Raw genomic sequence first — 13,161 nt, 5'->3', positions numbered from 1 at the left:
GACTACAGGCGCCCGCCACAACACCCAGCTATTTTTGGTTGCAGCTGTCATTTTTGTTTGGCGTGCCCAGGCTGGATTCGAACCCACCAGCTCAGGTGTATGTGGCTGGCGCCTTAGCTGCTTGAGCCACAGGCGCCGAGCCTGGATATAGAATTTTAAAATTTGTTAAACATTTTTATTAAATGTTTTTTAAAGTCTTTGCTAAATGTAACATTTGGACCTTAAAAGCCGTTTTTTACTACTGCTCCTTTTCTGATTATATTCTTTCTGGTTTATATTCTTTTTATTATTTTGTATTTATAAGAATTTTGGTTGAAAACTGGGTATTTTGTTTAAGTGTTATAGCAACTGGGACTTTTTTGTTTTTCCATGATTGTTGGTTTTTGTTTTTTATTGTCTATTTTTATTGCATGTTATATGCATGGTCTGTAGCTTCTGATTTTGCTCTGCTCAGTAGTTTTCCCTTTTTTCTCCTTTAACACAGCATTCTTAGAGTTTCCCATGTTTGTACATGTTTTAGAGGAATTACTCATTTAGGTGAAGGTTGTGATCAAGTTTCTAGAGCCTATAAGGTCCATACCTTCTGCTAACTGCTCTGTGTGTGTTTAGAGATGGGATATTTAAAGTCGTAGCTACTTCTCTAGTTTCCCTTGTTATTCAAGTCTTCCCTGTACTCTTATTTCTGCAGTTAGCTAGGTTTGTGTAGTTACTGTGTCGTAAATCATTCTCTGATTCTCTCATTTTTTTGCATCTCTCTGTTAAATTTCTGACTGATCTGCTGCTCACCTGGAATTGTGACTGTTGCTTTGGTCTAGGAAAGCTGTTAGTTTCTCTCATTGTTTCATACCCACATATGCAGGTTTGGATGGAAAACTGGTGGTTTACATTTTTTACCCTGAATCAGGTTTGCCCTTTCTGAAAGCCACACTGCTGCTTTTTATTGTTAACCCCAAGATGGCAAAACTACAATTCTCACGAACTAAACTGGAGTAGTAATAATAGGCTATCAGTAAGATCTTTGAGGACTGCCTTTCTTATCTGAATTTCTAGTGATTTCTCAAGAATAAATCCTTCTCAGTTTATTATCTTTCTTTGGTCAGTTTTCATTGCCCTGAAATGGTTGCATGTGAACATTTTGTTCACTTTTATTTTTGTCAGAGGAAAATGCTGACTCCTGCGTTGGCATTAATTGCTATTATTTCTACTATTTTTTCTTATTGTATATATTAAATTTTTTCTAATGTCTCTGTCTTTCATTTATTACTATGAACAAATAAAAAATTACTAATTTGGATGAATAAATAGAAATATAAGAATTAGTCCCATTTAATTGCAATTTACTTTTAAATGCATGATGAAGAGACTTATTAAATGTTTGTATTATCTGTATTAATTTAGAATAACCTTTGAATGTCCTTTAAATCTATTGGGAATTCTGTGAAAGTATTCTTTGGGTCTAAAAATTCAGTATTATACTTTTAAAATTTATTTTCTTTCTTTTTTTTGAGACAGAGTCTCAAGCTCTTCTGGGCAGAGTGCTGTGGTGTCATACCTCACAGTAACCTCCAACTCTTGGGCTCCAGCAATCCTCTTGCCTTAGTTTTTCTATTTTAGTAGAGATGGGGGGGTCTCGCTTTTCCTCAGGCTGGTCTTAAACTCATGAGTTCAGGCTAGCCACCTGCCCCAGCCTCCCAAAGTGCTAGGATTATAGGCATAAGCCACCATGCCTGGCTGGATTTCTTTCTGATAATTTGAGAGGAGAGAATATAGAAGGGAAGGAGGGAGGAAAGGATGGAAAGAAAGAGAAGGAAACTCAAAGTAGACTTTGGCATATAATTTCAGTGCCTGTTTATGATTACCTTGGTGTGTAGTAGTATTTAGTTATCATAATTTTCAGTGACCAATACGAAATGAACAGAGATCAACTTAGTGAAGGTTTCATGGTAACTGAAAATCAAATGAAGTATAAGCCCCCTTTACAATGGTGACAATTTGAGGGAAGTAGTTTTTACCGGTGCAAGATAATGTGTGAATGCCACCTGCCCCAGCCTCCCAAAGTGCTAGGATTATATTATAGGCATAAGCCACCATGCCTAGCTGGATTTCTTTCTGATAATTTGAGAGGAGAGAATGTAGAAATATCTATACACATTTCTTTTTTTTTTTAAATCACAATTTATTTATTTATTTATTTTTTTTTTTGCAGTTTTTGGCCGGAGCTGGGTTTGAACCCACCACCTCTGGCATATGGGGCTGGCACCCTACTCCTTTGAGCCACAGGTGCCGCCCACACATTTCTTTATATAATTGTAGGTGTATTAAATGAAAAGTATTCCCAAATTTCAATATTGTTTTTCATGGGTTTTTGTCATCTTCTATATGCTTTTCTCTGTTTTCAGCTAGAGAAATTTACATATATATTTATAATTTTTTTGTGTGTAAATATACACATTTTACTGAAGTACTATAGAATTTTCTCCCCTCTAATGTGTGAAGTATTTTTTTGAGTTAAATAGGAATGCAACTTTGGTTAACAAACAAAGTAGGCCCATGTAATTTTTACAAAATTCATTGTTTGTGTTTAGCAGGTCGACCAGTTTAGATTCTGCTGATTTCTGCTGTCTCATTTTATGAGCTTGGACTTGTATTCTTTTAATTTATATTTTAAAAGAAATCAGACTTAAAAAAATATATTTACAAGGCTGGGTATGGTGGCTCACGCTTGTAATCCTAGCACTCTGAGATACCAAGGCAGGTGGATTGCCCGAGCTCACAGGTTCTAGACCAACCTGAGCCAGAGGGAGACCTTGTCTCTAAAAACAGATGGACATTGTCTGGGCACCAGTAGTCTCAACTACTTGGGAGGCTGAGGCAAGAGTATTGCTTGAGCCAAGAGTTTGAGTTGCTGTGCGCTATGACACTGGCACTTTACCAAGGGTGGCAAAGTGAGTCTCTGTCTCCAAAAAAAAAAAAAAAAAGTGTGTGTGTGTGTATATTTACTTTTCTGGTAATTATTAGAGGCTAAAGATCTTTCCTTTTTGGTGAAAATTCTTTCATTTAGTTATGAAACATTGAAATTTCGATCTAGGATGGTCTGAAATTTTTAATTTTTATGAGGAATTATAAAAATTTTTTCTTATTTTTCTAAATGTTTATGAGTAAGGAAACATATTGCTTTCATTATGAGGTTTTGTTTTTTTTTTTTTTTGAGATAGGATCTTACTGTGTTCCCTAGGCTGGAGTTCAGTGGGGTCATCATAACTTACCTCAACTTCAAATTCTTAGTCTCAAGCAATCCTCCTGCCTCAGCCTCTTGAGTAGCTGGGAATACAGGTATGCACCACCACATCGGCTAATTTTTGTATTTTTTTTTTTTTTTGTAGAGACAGAGGTCTCACTAGGTTGTTGCTAACGGTGGTCTTAAACTCCTTGCCAAAAGGTCGTGTAGGTTTATAGACATGAGACACTGGACCCAGCCTAAACATTATTTTCATTATGTTTTGCTTATCCTCAAATAGAAGGCTCTTAGAGGTTTTTAAAAATTAAATTAGATTATAACATGTTTTTAAAGAATTGAATATGAAGGCCAGGCGCAGTGGCTCATGCCTATAATCCTAGCACTCTGTGAGGCCAAGGCAGGTGGATTGCCTGAGTTCAGGAGTTTGAGACCAGCCTGAGCTAGAGTGAGACCCTGTCTTTAAAAATAGCCAGCTGTGGGGTGGCACCTGTGGCTCAAAGGAGTAGGGCACCAGCCCTATATGCCGAAGGTGGCAGGTTCAAACCCAGCTCCGGCCCAAAACTGCAAAATAAAAAAGAAAAATAGCCAGCTGTTGTGGGAGGCACCTGTAGTCACAGCTACTTGGGAGGCTGAGGCAAGAGAATCACTTTGAGCCCAAGTGTTTGAGGTTGCTGTGAGCTGTGACTCTGTAGCACTTTACCAAGCGCAACAAAGTACAACTCAGCAAAAAAAAAAAAATTCAATATGAAATTTATTTTTAGGTGTCATTTGGTTTCAAATCTTTCTAATTTTGTAATTTTGATTATCATTCATCACTAGCCTGTTGTCATGTTTTTCATGGTGATAATTATTTACAAATTAATATATGTGCTACCAGTAAATAATACTTTCTTTGTGTTCACTGTAACCAAAAAAATTTGGTAAACTCTAAAGGGCATTGATAAGCTTGTAGCAGAGGAAAGATAGTGTTTCAAAGTTTGCTTGATGCATTACAAATTGTATATGAGTATATGCATGGAAAAGTCACCTTATTTTCTGCACTCCAGTTTTTTTTCATTTCCTGTTTTTCATTAAAAGGAACTCTAGCCTGAAGTATTCCCTCCTAATACTTGATAAAGATTATAGTAATATGAAATAATATATATCTTAAACCTTAATTTTTAAAAACTATACTCAGAATAGTTTGTTTTTAATTTTTATTAATTCAGTGTTATCTACAAACTTTTGGCATCGAAAAGTGAAGGAATCCGAGTACAAGCTCTTAAGGCAATGGGCTATTTTTTAAAACATCTGGCCCCAAAGTGAGTATGCAACCTAAAATGGACTGTTGTACTTTATTTGTATATTTTGTGATTCCTTGGAATAACATTTCTGTTCTTTGGTCTCTGTAGTCTCTCTTTTATTTTTATTCACAAAATGCTATATGAAGTTGGAACTAATTGATCAGCCCTTATGTGCACATATGAACATTATACTCATCAGTAAGCAAGTTGGGGGTAGAGGGGAATGGGTAAATTCACATCTAATGGTACAGTGCACGCTATTTGGGTGATGGGCACACTTTTGTATTTGACTCAGATGATACCTAATCAATTTATGTAACCAAAACGTTTGTACCCCTGAAATATTCTGAAATTAAAAAGAACTAAATTTTGTAAAGCTCTTTGAGCTTAATCACATTAGCATATATTTTAAAAATAATGTTGGATGGGAGTATATACTTCGTTTTATATGAAAATTATTTAAATTATTCATATATCTTATATTAATTATGAGAATTATTTGGATACATGGAATTCTAGAACTAAGGAGACTTCCTTTCAAGTGACTCATGTCATTACTTGCTTTATCAATACTATGATGGTGATGTAGTAATCTGGATGTTGTCACATAGTATATTCTGCTATATACATAACTAACAACTGAAACTCCCATGCTTATTTTCTTAGCAGAGTATAGACACTCATATTTTACCTAAAGTAGTTAATTATAAAACTTAAAAGTTTTAGGGGTAGAACAAGTGTTGGTAAGCTGCAGTTTTTAGGAATCCAGCTGGCCACATGTAATGTTTTATTGGAACACAGCTATAATAATTTATTTGTGTATTATCACTGGCTGCTTTCATGATATAAGGACAGTGTTGAGGTGTGACAGAGATCATACAGTCCATAAATCCTAAAATGTTGATTATTTAGCCATGTGTAGCAAAAGTTTGCTGACCCCAGGGGTAGAACTAAACTTTGTGATTGATCCTTTAGTTTCTAAATTTATGCTTAGAAGGTTATTTTAGTACTTATTTTTCCATAGTATTCATTTTGTTAAACTGTTTTACATTTCTTCTACCTTTTCTCCATGTTGCTTTTCTCCTTAACTACTTACTGTGCTTTAGATGATTGTCCCTGGTAGGGCCTTGCTCAGCGCTTTCAAATAGTAGCAGCTAGTTAAAGAAATAATTGCTCTAAAGATTTTGGTGGAGGTTTTTGCTGTGCTATGACATAGCCAATCTTGTTTTTTTATAAAACTTTAGCTTTGCTTATATTGTAGTTAGTATTTCTCTACTTAAAATTTTCTGGCCTTAAAATTGTAAATCAAAGAAAATTGGGAGAGTAATTGATTTGGAATTTGTTTGTAATGTGAAAACAAGTTTTGTGTTTCCTTTATTCAGCATGCATACTGAGTTAGTGTGCAGTAAAACTCTGCATTTGATGATTTCTTTACGTGTAATTGCAGGAGGAAAGCTGAAATCATGCTTGGGCATGGATTGTTTTCATTGCTAGCTGAAAGACTCATGCTCCAGACAAATTTAATCACAATGACCACATATAATGTTCTATTTGAGGTAAGAGTGTAGTTGTGATTTACTCTTACTAATTTCTTATTATAAAAGTGCTTGTTAAGAGATAATATAGGATCATTTATATTTGTAATGTGCAGTTTTGATACTATTTATATAAAGGAGATATGACTGCATTTTTAGAAATCTATTATTTGTGAACTATTATACTACAAATAGTATAGTTTTTTTGTTTAAATATTTCTTGCTTTGTATTGACAATTTGATATCTCATTTTATAATTTAGTAAAATAGAGTTATAATGTTGAAGAGTTTTTTGTTCTTGTTTTTTGAGACAGAGTTTTCCTCTCTTGCCTGGGTTAGAGTACAGTAGTATCCTAATAGCTCCCTGCAACTGCAAACATCTGGGCTCAAGTGATCCTCTTGCCTAAGCCTTCTGAGTAGCTGGGACTATAGGCATATGCCCTCCACCTGGGTAATTTTTTAGAGACAGTGGTCTCACTCTTTCTCAGGCTGGTCTCAAACTCCTGCCCTCAAACAATCCTCCTGTCTTGGCCACTCAGAATGCTAGTATTACAGGCATGAGCTCCTGAGCTTGGCCACTGAAGTTATTTTATATACATAAAATATTCAACATGACATTATTATATACATAAAATATTCAACATGACATTATAGCACCATTTGATTAGTACTACTAAGAGTACTAATTAGTACTGATAGTACTACTAAGAGTTCATTAATAGTGATTTGCTAATGTTATCTATTGTTTTACTTCTGTAGATTCTTATAGAACAAATGGGTACTCAGGTGGTACATAAACAGCATCCAGATCCTGATTCTTCAGTAAAGATACAAAACCCTCGTATGTATTTTATATACTTTAACAAAAACTATCTTTTGCTATTTAAAAAGAAAGTCACTGAAAAACCTAAAGTTTATGTTGTTGAAACAGATTGTTAGATGAATATTTTACTAATGGTAAGGATATCATACTAGTTTTATTTGTGTCATATGTTGAATATAACCATGAATTGATGTTAAGTTATGTGGGAATGTCTTATATAAAAGTTTTGAACAATTGTATGCATGAATTCTTGATTTAATGTATGTTCAGAATTTCACCAAAATTTTGATTATGCTATTTAGTGATATCTGGCAAAAATTACATAAATGGTAGAAGTAGCTTTCATCTCTAAGTACTATCGATACAAGAACAGAAAGTATCGAATAGAAAAATATCTCTTTATTGTGTGTGAACACAGTCTTGCTAAACAGTTTTCTCTTTTGATATTTAAAATTCTTAAGCCTTGTAGAAAGTGTACATTTTTTCATCTTTCTTTTTATGATCATGTCATTAAAATACACTTGGTAGAGTTTTGCAGTTTACTTTTTGTGTGTTTTGAGGTGTGTTTGTGTGGCGCTCTACTTCATTGCTAGTTTTAAAAACATTAACGTTTAATTTTCCTCAGCTTTCAGAGAGAAATATCATTTTGGAGTGAAAAGAAGAGGAAAACCTTGAATTTAAATACTATGCATATTAATATAAATATCATATATGTTAGGTGGTTATAGGGAAGATAACTTGTAAGAATTGTAGAATGTATTATTGTCTTTGTTTTGCAGTGCTATAGCAGAATATCTGAGATTGAGTTATTTCTAAAGAATAGAAATTTATTTCCTCACAATTCTGGGGTTGGGAAGTCCCAGATTAAGATCTCTGTATTTGGTCTGTTCAGGACTGCTATCTGCTTCCAACAAAGGATGAAGGCAAGCTATCAAGCTAGCCAGATGTTTTGCAAAGCCTCTTTTATAGACACCTTAATTCTATTAATGAGGTAGAAGCCTTCCTGCCCTATTCACCTCTTAGAGAACCCTCCTCTTAATGACATCAGATTGGCAATAGCTGAATTTTGTAGGGGACACATAGCAATTACTTTCCCTAGTACCTAATATACTGACTCTGAAAAGATAGGTGGTATAGTATGGTGATTAAAAATACAGGCTGCCTGGAGTGAACTTTTAGTTATGTCTTACTAGTTGTGTGACTTAGGGTATATTACTTAATTTTTGTGCTTTAGTTTTCTTATGTTTACAATTGTATATTACTATTTACTTATCATTGTGTAAGGATTAAATTAATTAATGGCTGAATGTTCTTAATACAGTGCCTTGTAATAATAGATCCTCAAAATTAGTGGCAGTTATCTCATTATGATTATCATCATCATTGTAATCATTTTTCAGGTAGAGAACTTTTGAATTTATTATTAGACAAATTCAGAAATCATTCCAAAATATCATTAATTTTATTATAAGGTATCTTTGTATTCGCTATTTTGAACTCATTGCTTCAGAATTATCAGAATCCTTGACATAAGGCTGGTTTAGAATTCCATACTTTTTAATTGGGTAAAAATTTAATATATTATTTACTTTCAAATTCAGAGTTATAGTTGTTTTTTGTTTCTTATAGTAAGAGCCTGGATTAAGCACATATATTTTTTAAAATACTGTGATATTTAATTCATAAAAACATTATAGGTTTTGTGAGGCAAAATTACAAATTCTGAATATAGTCAAAACCAAAAAGTTAAGCAACCTTAGTGCATGGCTTCATAGGCACTGACTGTATTTTCTTAAATACTACATCGCCCACCTGGAATTGGGCATAAGGTGTATCTGTCATGTGTGATGAGATGACATAAAAATCTGAATTTGTAACCAATTCCCATATGAATCAGTATCTTCAGCAGACTTTTGTTAATTAAAGGGCAATTTTAAAAAAGGTGTACATGTACCCGTTTTTTCCAGTCTTATGTCCCAAATTCAAACCCTCTCTGCTCTCCATTTACTAATTCTTTGCTAATTAAAGGATGCAAAATTCAATGCCCAACGTTGAAATACAGGGTATCCATAAAGTTCATGTGTAATTTAAAATAGTTGCAACTTTGTAAATATATGTACTAGAATCTGTAAAAAGGAGAAGAAACATTTATTATTCTTGTTAATTTTCAACATGTCCACCATCATTACCAATACAAAGGGTAATCCAATTCTGTAGTTTTCGGAAAACATTTTCGAGCTGATATTCAGTAATATCAGCAATCACATCAGTTATCCTAGCTTTCAAGTCTTTTAGAGATTGAGGTTTGGTTGATTAAACATTAGCTTTCATATGTCCCCATAAAAAGAAACCCAATGGAGTTAAATCTGGGGAACATGAAGGCCAGGAAAATGGTCCACCTCTTCCTATCCATCTGTCAGTGAATTTCTCATGTAGAAACTATCTAACATGAAGCAAAGCAACAAGGAGCATCATCTTGTTGAAATACTGTATTCTCTATTAGTCCTAATTGTTCAAGCTAAGACATAAAGTAATTTTGCAGCTTTTCTAAATAGCTATTGCCATTAACACCCCCTTCAAACAAGAAGGGCCCTATGACTCAGTTTTTGCTGAAAGCACACCATACATTAACTTGGTGAGAATCTCTTTGATGTTCAACAGACTCATGTGGATTTTTAGTTCTCCAAATGTGACAATTATGCGTGTTGACCTTGCCAATAATGAGGACTGTTACTTATCGAACAACATTAAATTACTCAAAAATACATCATCACTGCTACGTTTTTCATTGAATTGGTGACAGAATGTAGTCTGTGCATTATCATCCTCTTCTAACATTTGATGCACTTGGGTTCTGTATGCTTTCACATGAAGTCTTGACTGCAGAACCTTCTGCACAATAGACTTTGAAAGCCTCCGCTCTAAGGATGTCTGTCTTAATGACTTTCTTGGACTTGCCTAATTATGTATTTTACGTGGCCTACCAGACCGAGGCTTGTCATTGACAGAACTTGTTTCTTTAAATTTTTTCATCCACTTGAATATGGAATTCCTGTGTGGTGCTTCTTTCTTGTAATGGGTTCTAAACCTTCTTTGGACAGCCGCAGTAGATTTTAGTTCAACCAACCAAAGAACACAATTTTCTTTCTCTTCTAGTGAAGCCACAGGTCAGTAGTGATTAAAGTCAAACTATTTTAAACTGCGCATGAACTTTATGGACACTCTGTATAGCTCTTTCCCCAGGAGTTATTGGAATCATTAGCAAATTCCCCGGAGTTACTGGAATCATCAACAACTTCTGCAAAAGAAGATATTAATCTATCAATAAGTTAAGCACATATTTTTAAAAGATTCTTTTTTTTTAAGTTCTGGAAATTGAGACAGCTTTAGACTGAGATCATGTTAGCAGTTTTGTTTACATTTGTTGGTAACAGGAATAGGGATTTTGAACACGTTTTGATTTTCTTTGGATTTTTTATGTGTAATTTTACTTTAAAACTTATAGAAACAAATCTTCACTGTTTTTAAAGTTTACTGTAATAAAGGGAAAGCTATATGCATATCATAAATTGTGTTGCAGAATCTGAGAACTTACTCTTTTTCTGAGATTTTGATCATAGAGTTTTTAGTAGTTTATATTTAAGATCATCTTTACCATTTGGCAGAGATTAAAGAGAATTATCAGTTTTACCATCAGTCAATTCATTTATAATCTAAATTATTTTATTTTAACTTTTTAAGAGTCAGCTTCACTTTGTACATTCAAATCATGAAATAAAATTTCTTACTTGTTTATAAATGCTTTCTAATGAATTTGTGTTCTTTTCTGTAGAAGATTTCTTTATAACAAATAAGAGGGTGTTTTCAGTACACATTTGTGTCATAGAAACTAAAGAAATTGCAGTGTATCGATGACCTTCTATCATGACTTTTTTGTTGTATCTGGTTTTTACTTATTTATAAACTATCTTACAGAGATACTAAAAGTAATTGCGACCTTACTTCGAAATTCTCTCCAGTGCCCAGAGAGCATGGAGGTTCGCAGAGCCTTTCTTTCTGACATGATTAAGCTTTTTAATAACAGCAGAGAAAACAGGCGGTAAGCTGGATCAGAAAACATTTATTTATATTGTCCAAGTCTACTATTGTATAAGCTTATTTTGTCTTAGGAAAATTGCTTTAAAATGCATAATGACTTCCATATGTTTATTTTTCCATTAAGGCGTGTTAAATAATATTTTGTATAAATTAAAGGTTTTAGTAATATTATTGAGCTGTTTGAAGATAAATGTGGTGTTTTATGGTTTATTTTGTTCTACACCTTTATTTTTTAGAATTCTTTCTCATTTTTTTTCCCCAGTATTTCATTACCCTCTTATCATTTTTAGGAGCTTGCTCCAGTGTTCTGTGTGGCAAGAATGGATGCTTTCTCTCTGCTATTTTAATCCTAAGAATTCAGATGAGCAAAAGATAACAGAAATGGTGTATGCCATATTCAGAATCCTACTTTACCATGCAGTCAAATATGAGTGGGGTGGCTGGCGTGTGTGGGTAGACACCTTATCAATCACACATTCAAAGGTAAGGTTCTTTATAAAAGTATAACTTAGCATTTTAAGTATCTATCATTTTGGGTGGCGCCTGTGGCTCAAAAGGGTAGGGCACGGGCCCCATATGCCAGAGGTGGTAGGTTCAAACCTAGCCCTGGCCAAAAAAAAAGTCTCTTATCATTTTTAATTTTTACTCATTAGAAAAAATTCATGTACTGAAAATACAGAAAAAAAGCCAAGTTATTCTCTGAAAATACAGTGAGATGAAAAAGGAATGAAAATATTTCCAACTTGTTCAGAATCAAAATAATACTTTCAAATGTCAATTTTTTATGTGCTGAACTTAATATAGTCAAACCTCCTGCCATAGCATAAAGGAATTTAAATTAATATTTTCAAGTAAGCCATATTCATAAAAGTAATCTCTGAAATTTTTAGTTGTTAGAAGCTCTTGACACAAGGTGGCGCACTATATTCAAAGATGAGAAGTTATTTTAGTAAAGGAAGGTTGATTAAGTAAACTGAAAAGCACTGGCTGGTATTTGCCCTTTGCTCATGTTACAGCTGGGTAAGAAATGAGTTTAGAAAAATCTGTTTGTCTTTTTTTTTTTTTTAAATTTAATCCATGTGAGTTATTATGTATAGTTTTTGTTTAAAATTTATGGAATAGTCTAGGTACACAAAAAGGTATAAAGAATAATGTGTCTATCATTATTTATGCAGTTGGGTGCACATCTTACCCCCCTTCTTTACCCTATCCTTTACTTCCTAACCTTAATTTGGTGTTGTTATTTCTGTCTTTTCTCTATATTTACTACATATATAACTCTAAACAATTAATAATTTTGTTTTTCATGTTTAAACTTAGGATAAGTGCTGTGATACTAAATGTATTTCTCTGCTCATTGCTAAGTGCTATGATACTAAATGCATTTTTCAGCTCATTGCTATTTTTATTTTATCATTATTTGAGATTCATCCATATTGAGCCACATAGTTGTTGTGTTTATTTTTTCAGTTGTATTCCATGGCATGACTATATCCTATTATCAGTTAATGAGCATTTTTTATATGTTTCATGTATATTCCAGGGTTTCTCCTAGAAGTAGAATTGCTGAATTGTAAGGTGCAAATATTGAACTTTGTATGATGGTGCATTTTTTTTTTTAACCAAAGTAACGATTCAATTTACATTTTCCCCCATAATATTTAAGTTTTCATTGCTTTATGTCACCTGATCCTTTGGTGTGGCTGGAGTTTAAAAATTTGCCAATTGGCTAGGCAAGGTGGCTCATGTATATAATCCCAGTACTTGAGGAGGCTAAGGTGGGAGGATCATTTGAGTTTAGGATCACTTGATCACAAAGCTTAAGCTCATTGAGCTTAAAACTCTGTCTTTACTAAAAAATAGAAAAAAGATATTAGCCAGACACTGTGGTGCATGCCTGTAGTTCTGGGTACTCCAGAGGGTGGGCCAGGAGTATCCCTTCAATCTGGGAGTTTGAGGTTGGTGTGAGCTAGGCTATACCATAGGTCTGTATTCTGGGCAACAGTGTGAGACTCTGTCTCAAAAAAAAAAAATTGCCAACTTGATGAATTTTAAATGCTTAATCACCATAATCTTAATCTGCATTTTCTTGTTTTTTGAAAGTTACTTAAATATTCTTATTCTTAATGCTTGGCTAGCTATATTATTTTTATGAATATATTCTGCCAGTTTGTGGGTTATCTA

At 33.6% G+C, this 13,161-nt stretch overlaps 1 protein-coding gene across 4 annotated transcripts in view; it reads left to right on the top strand.

Moving 5' to 3' along the window:
• LRBA (LPS responsive beige-like anchor protein) overlaps positions 1-13,161 on the top strand; it is a 736,826-nt gene that overhangs the window by 136,464 nt on the left and 587,201 nt on the right. For all 4 annotated transcript variants that reach the window (XM_023513466.1, XM_023513464.1, XM_023513465.1 and 1 more), the window contains 5 exons: positions 4,447-4,539; positions 5,969-6,077; positions 6,816-6,897; positions 10,855-10,978; positions 11,268-11,460. In XM_023513466.1, coding sequence (XP_023369234.1) covers positions 4,447-4,539; positions 5,969-6,077; positions 6,816-6,897; positions 10,855-10,978; positions 11,268-11,460 — 601 coding nt within the window. The remainder of the gene's footprint in view (positions 1-4,446; positions 4,540-5,968; positions 6,078-6,815; positions 6,898-10,854; positions 10,979-11,267; positions 11,461-13,161) is intronic.

Source organism: Otolemur garnettii, unplaced genomic scaffold (assembly GCF_000181295.1).
Source record: "Otolemur garnettii isolate 467f Iridium unplaced genomic scaffold, OtoGar3 scaffold00041, whole genome shotgun sequence".
Classification (NCBI taxonomy): Eukaryota; Metazoa; Chordata; class Mammalia; order Primates; family Galagidae; genus Otolemur; species Otolemur garnettii.
Note: the sequence above shows the minus strand (reverse complement) of the source record. Positions and strands in the feature narration are given on the sequence as shown.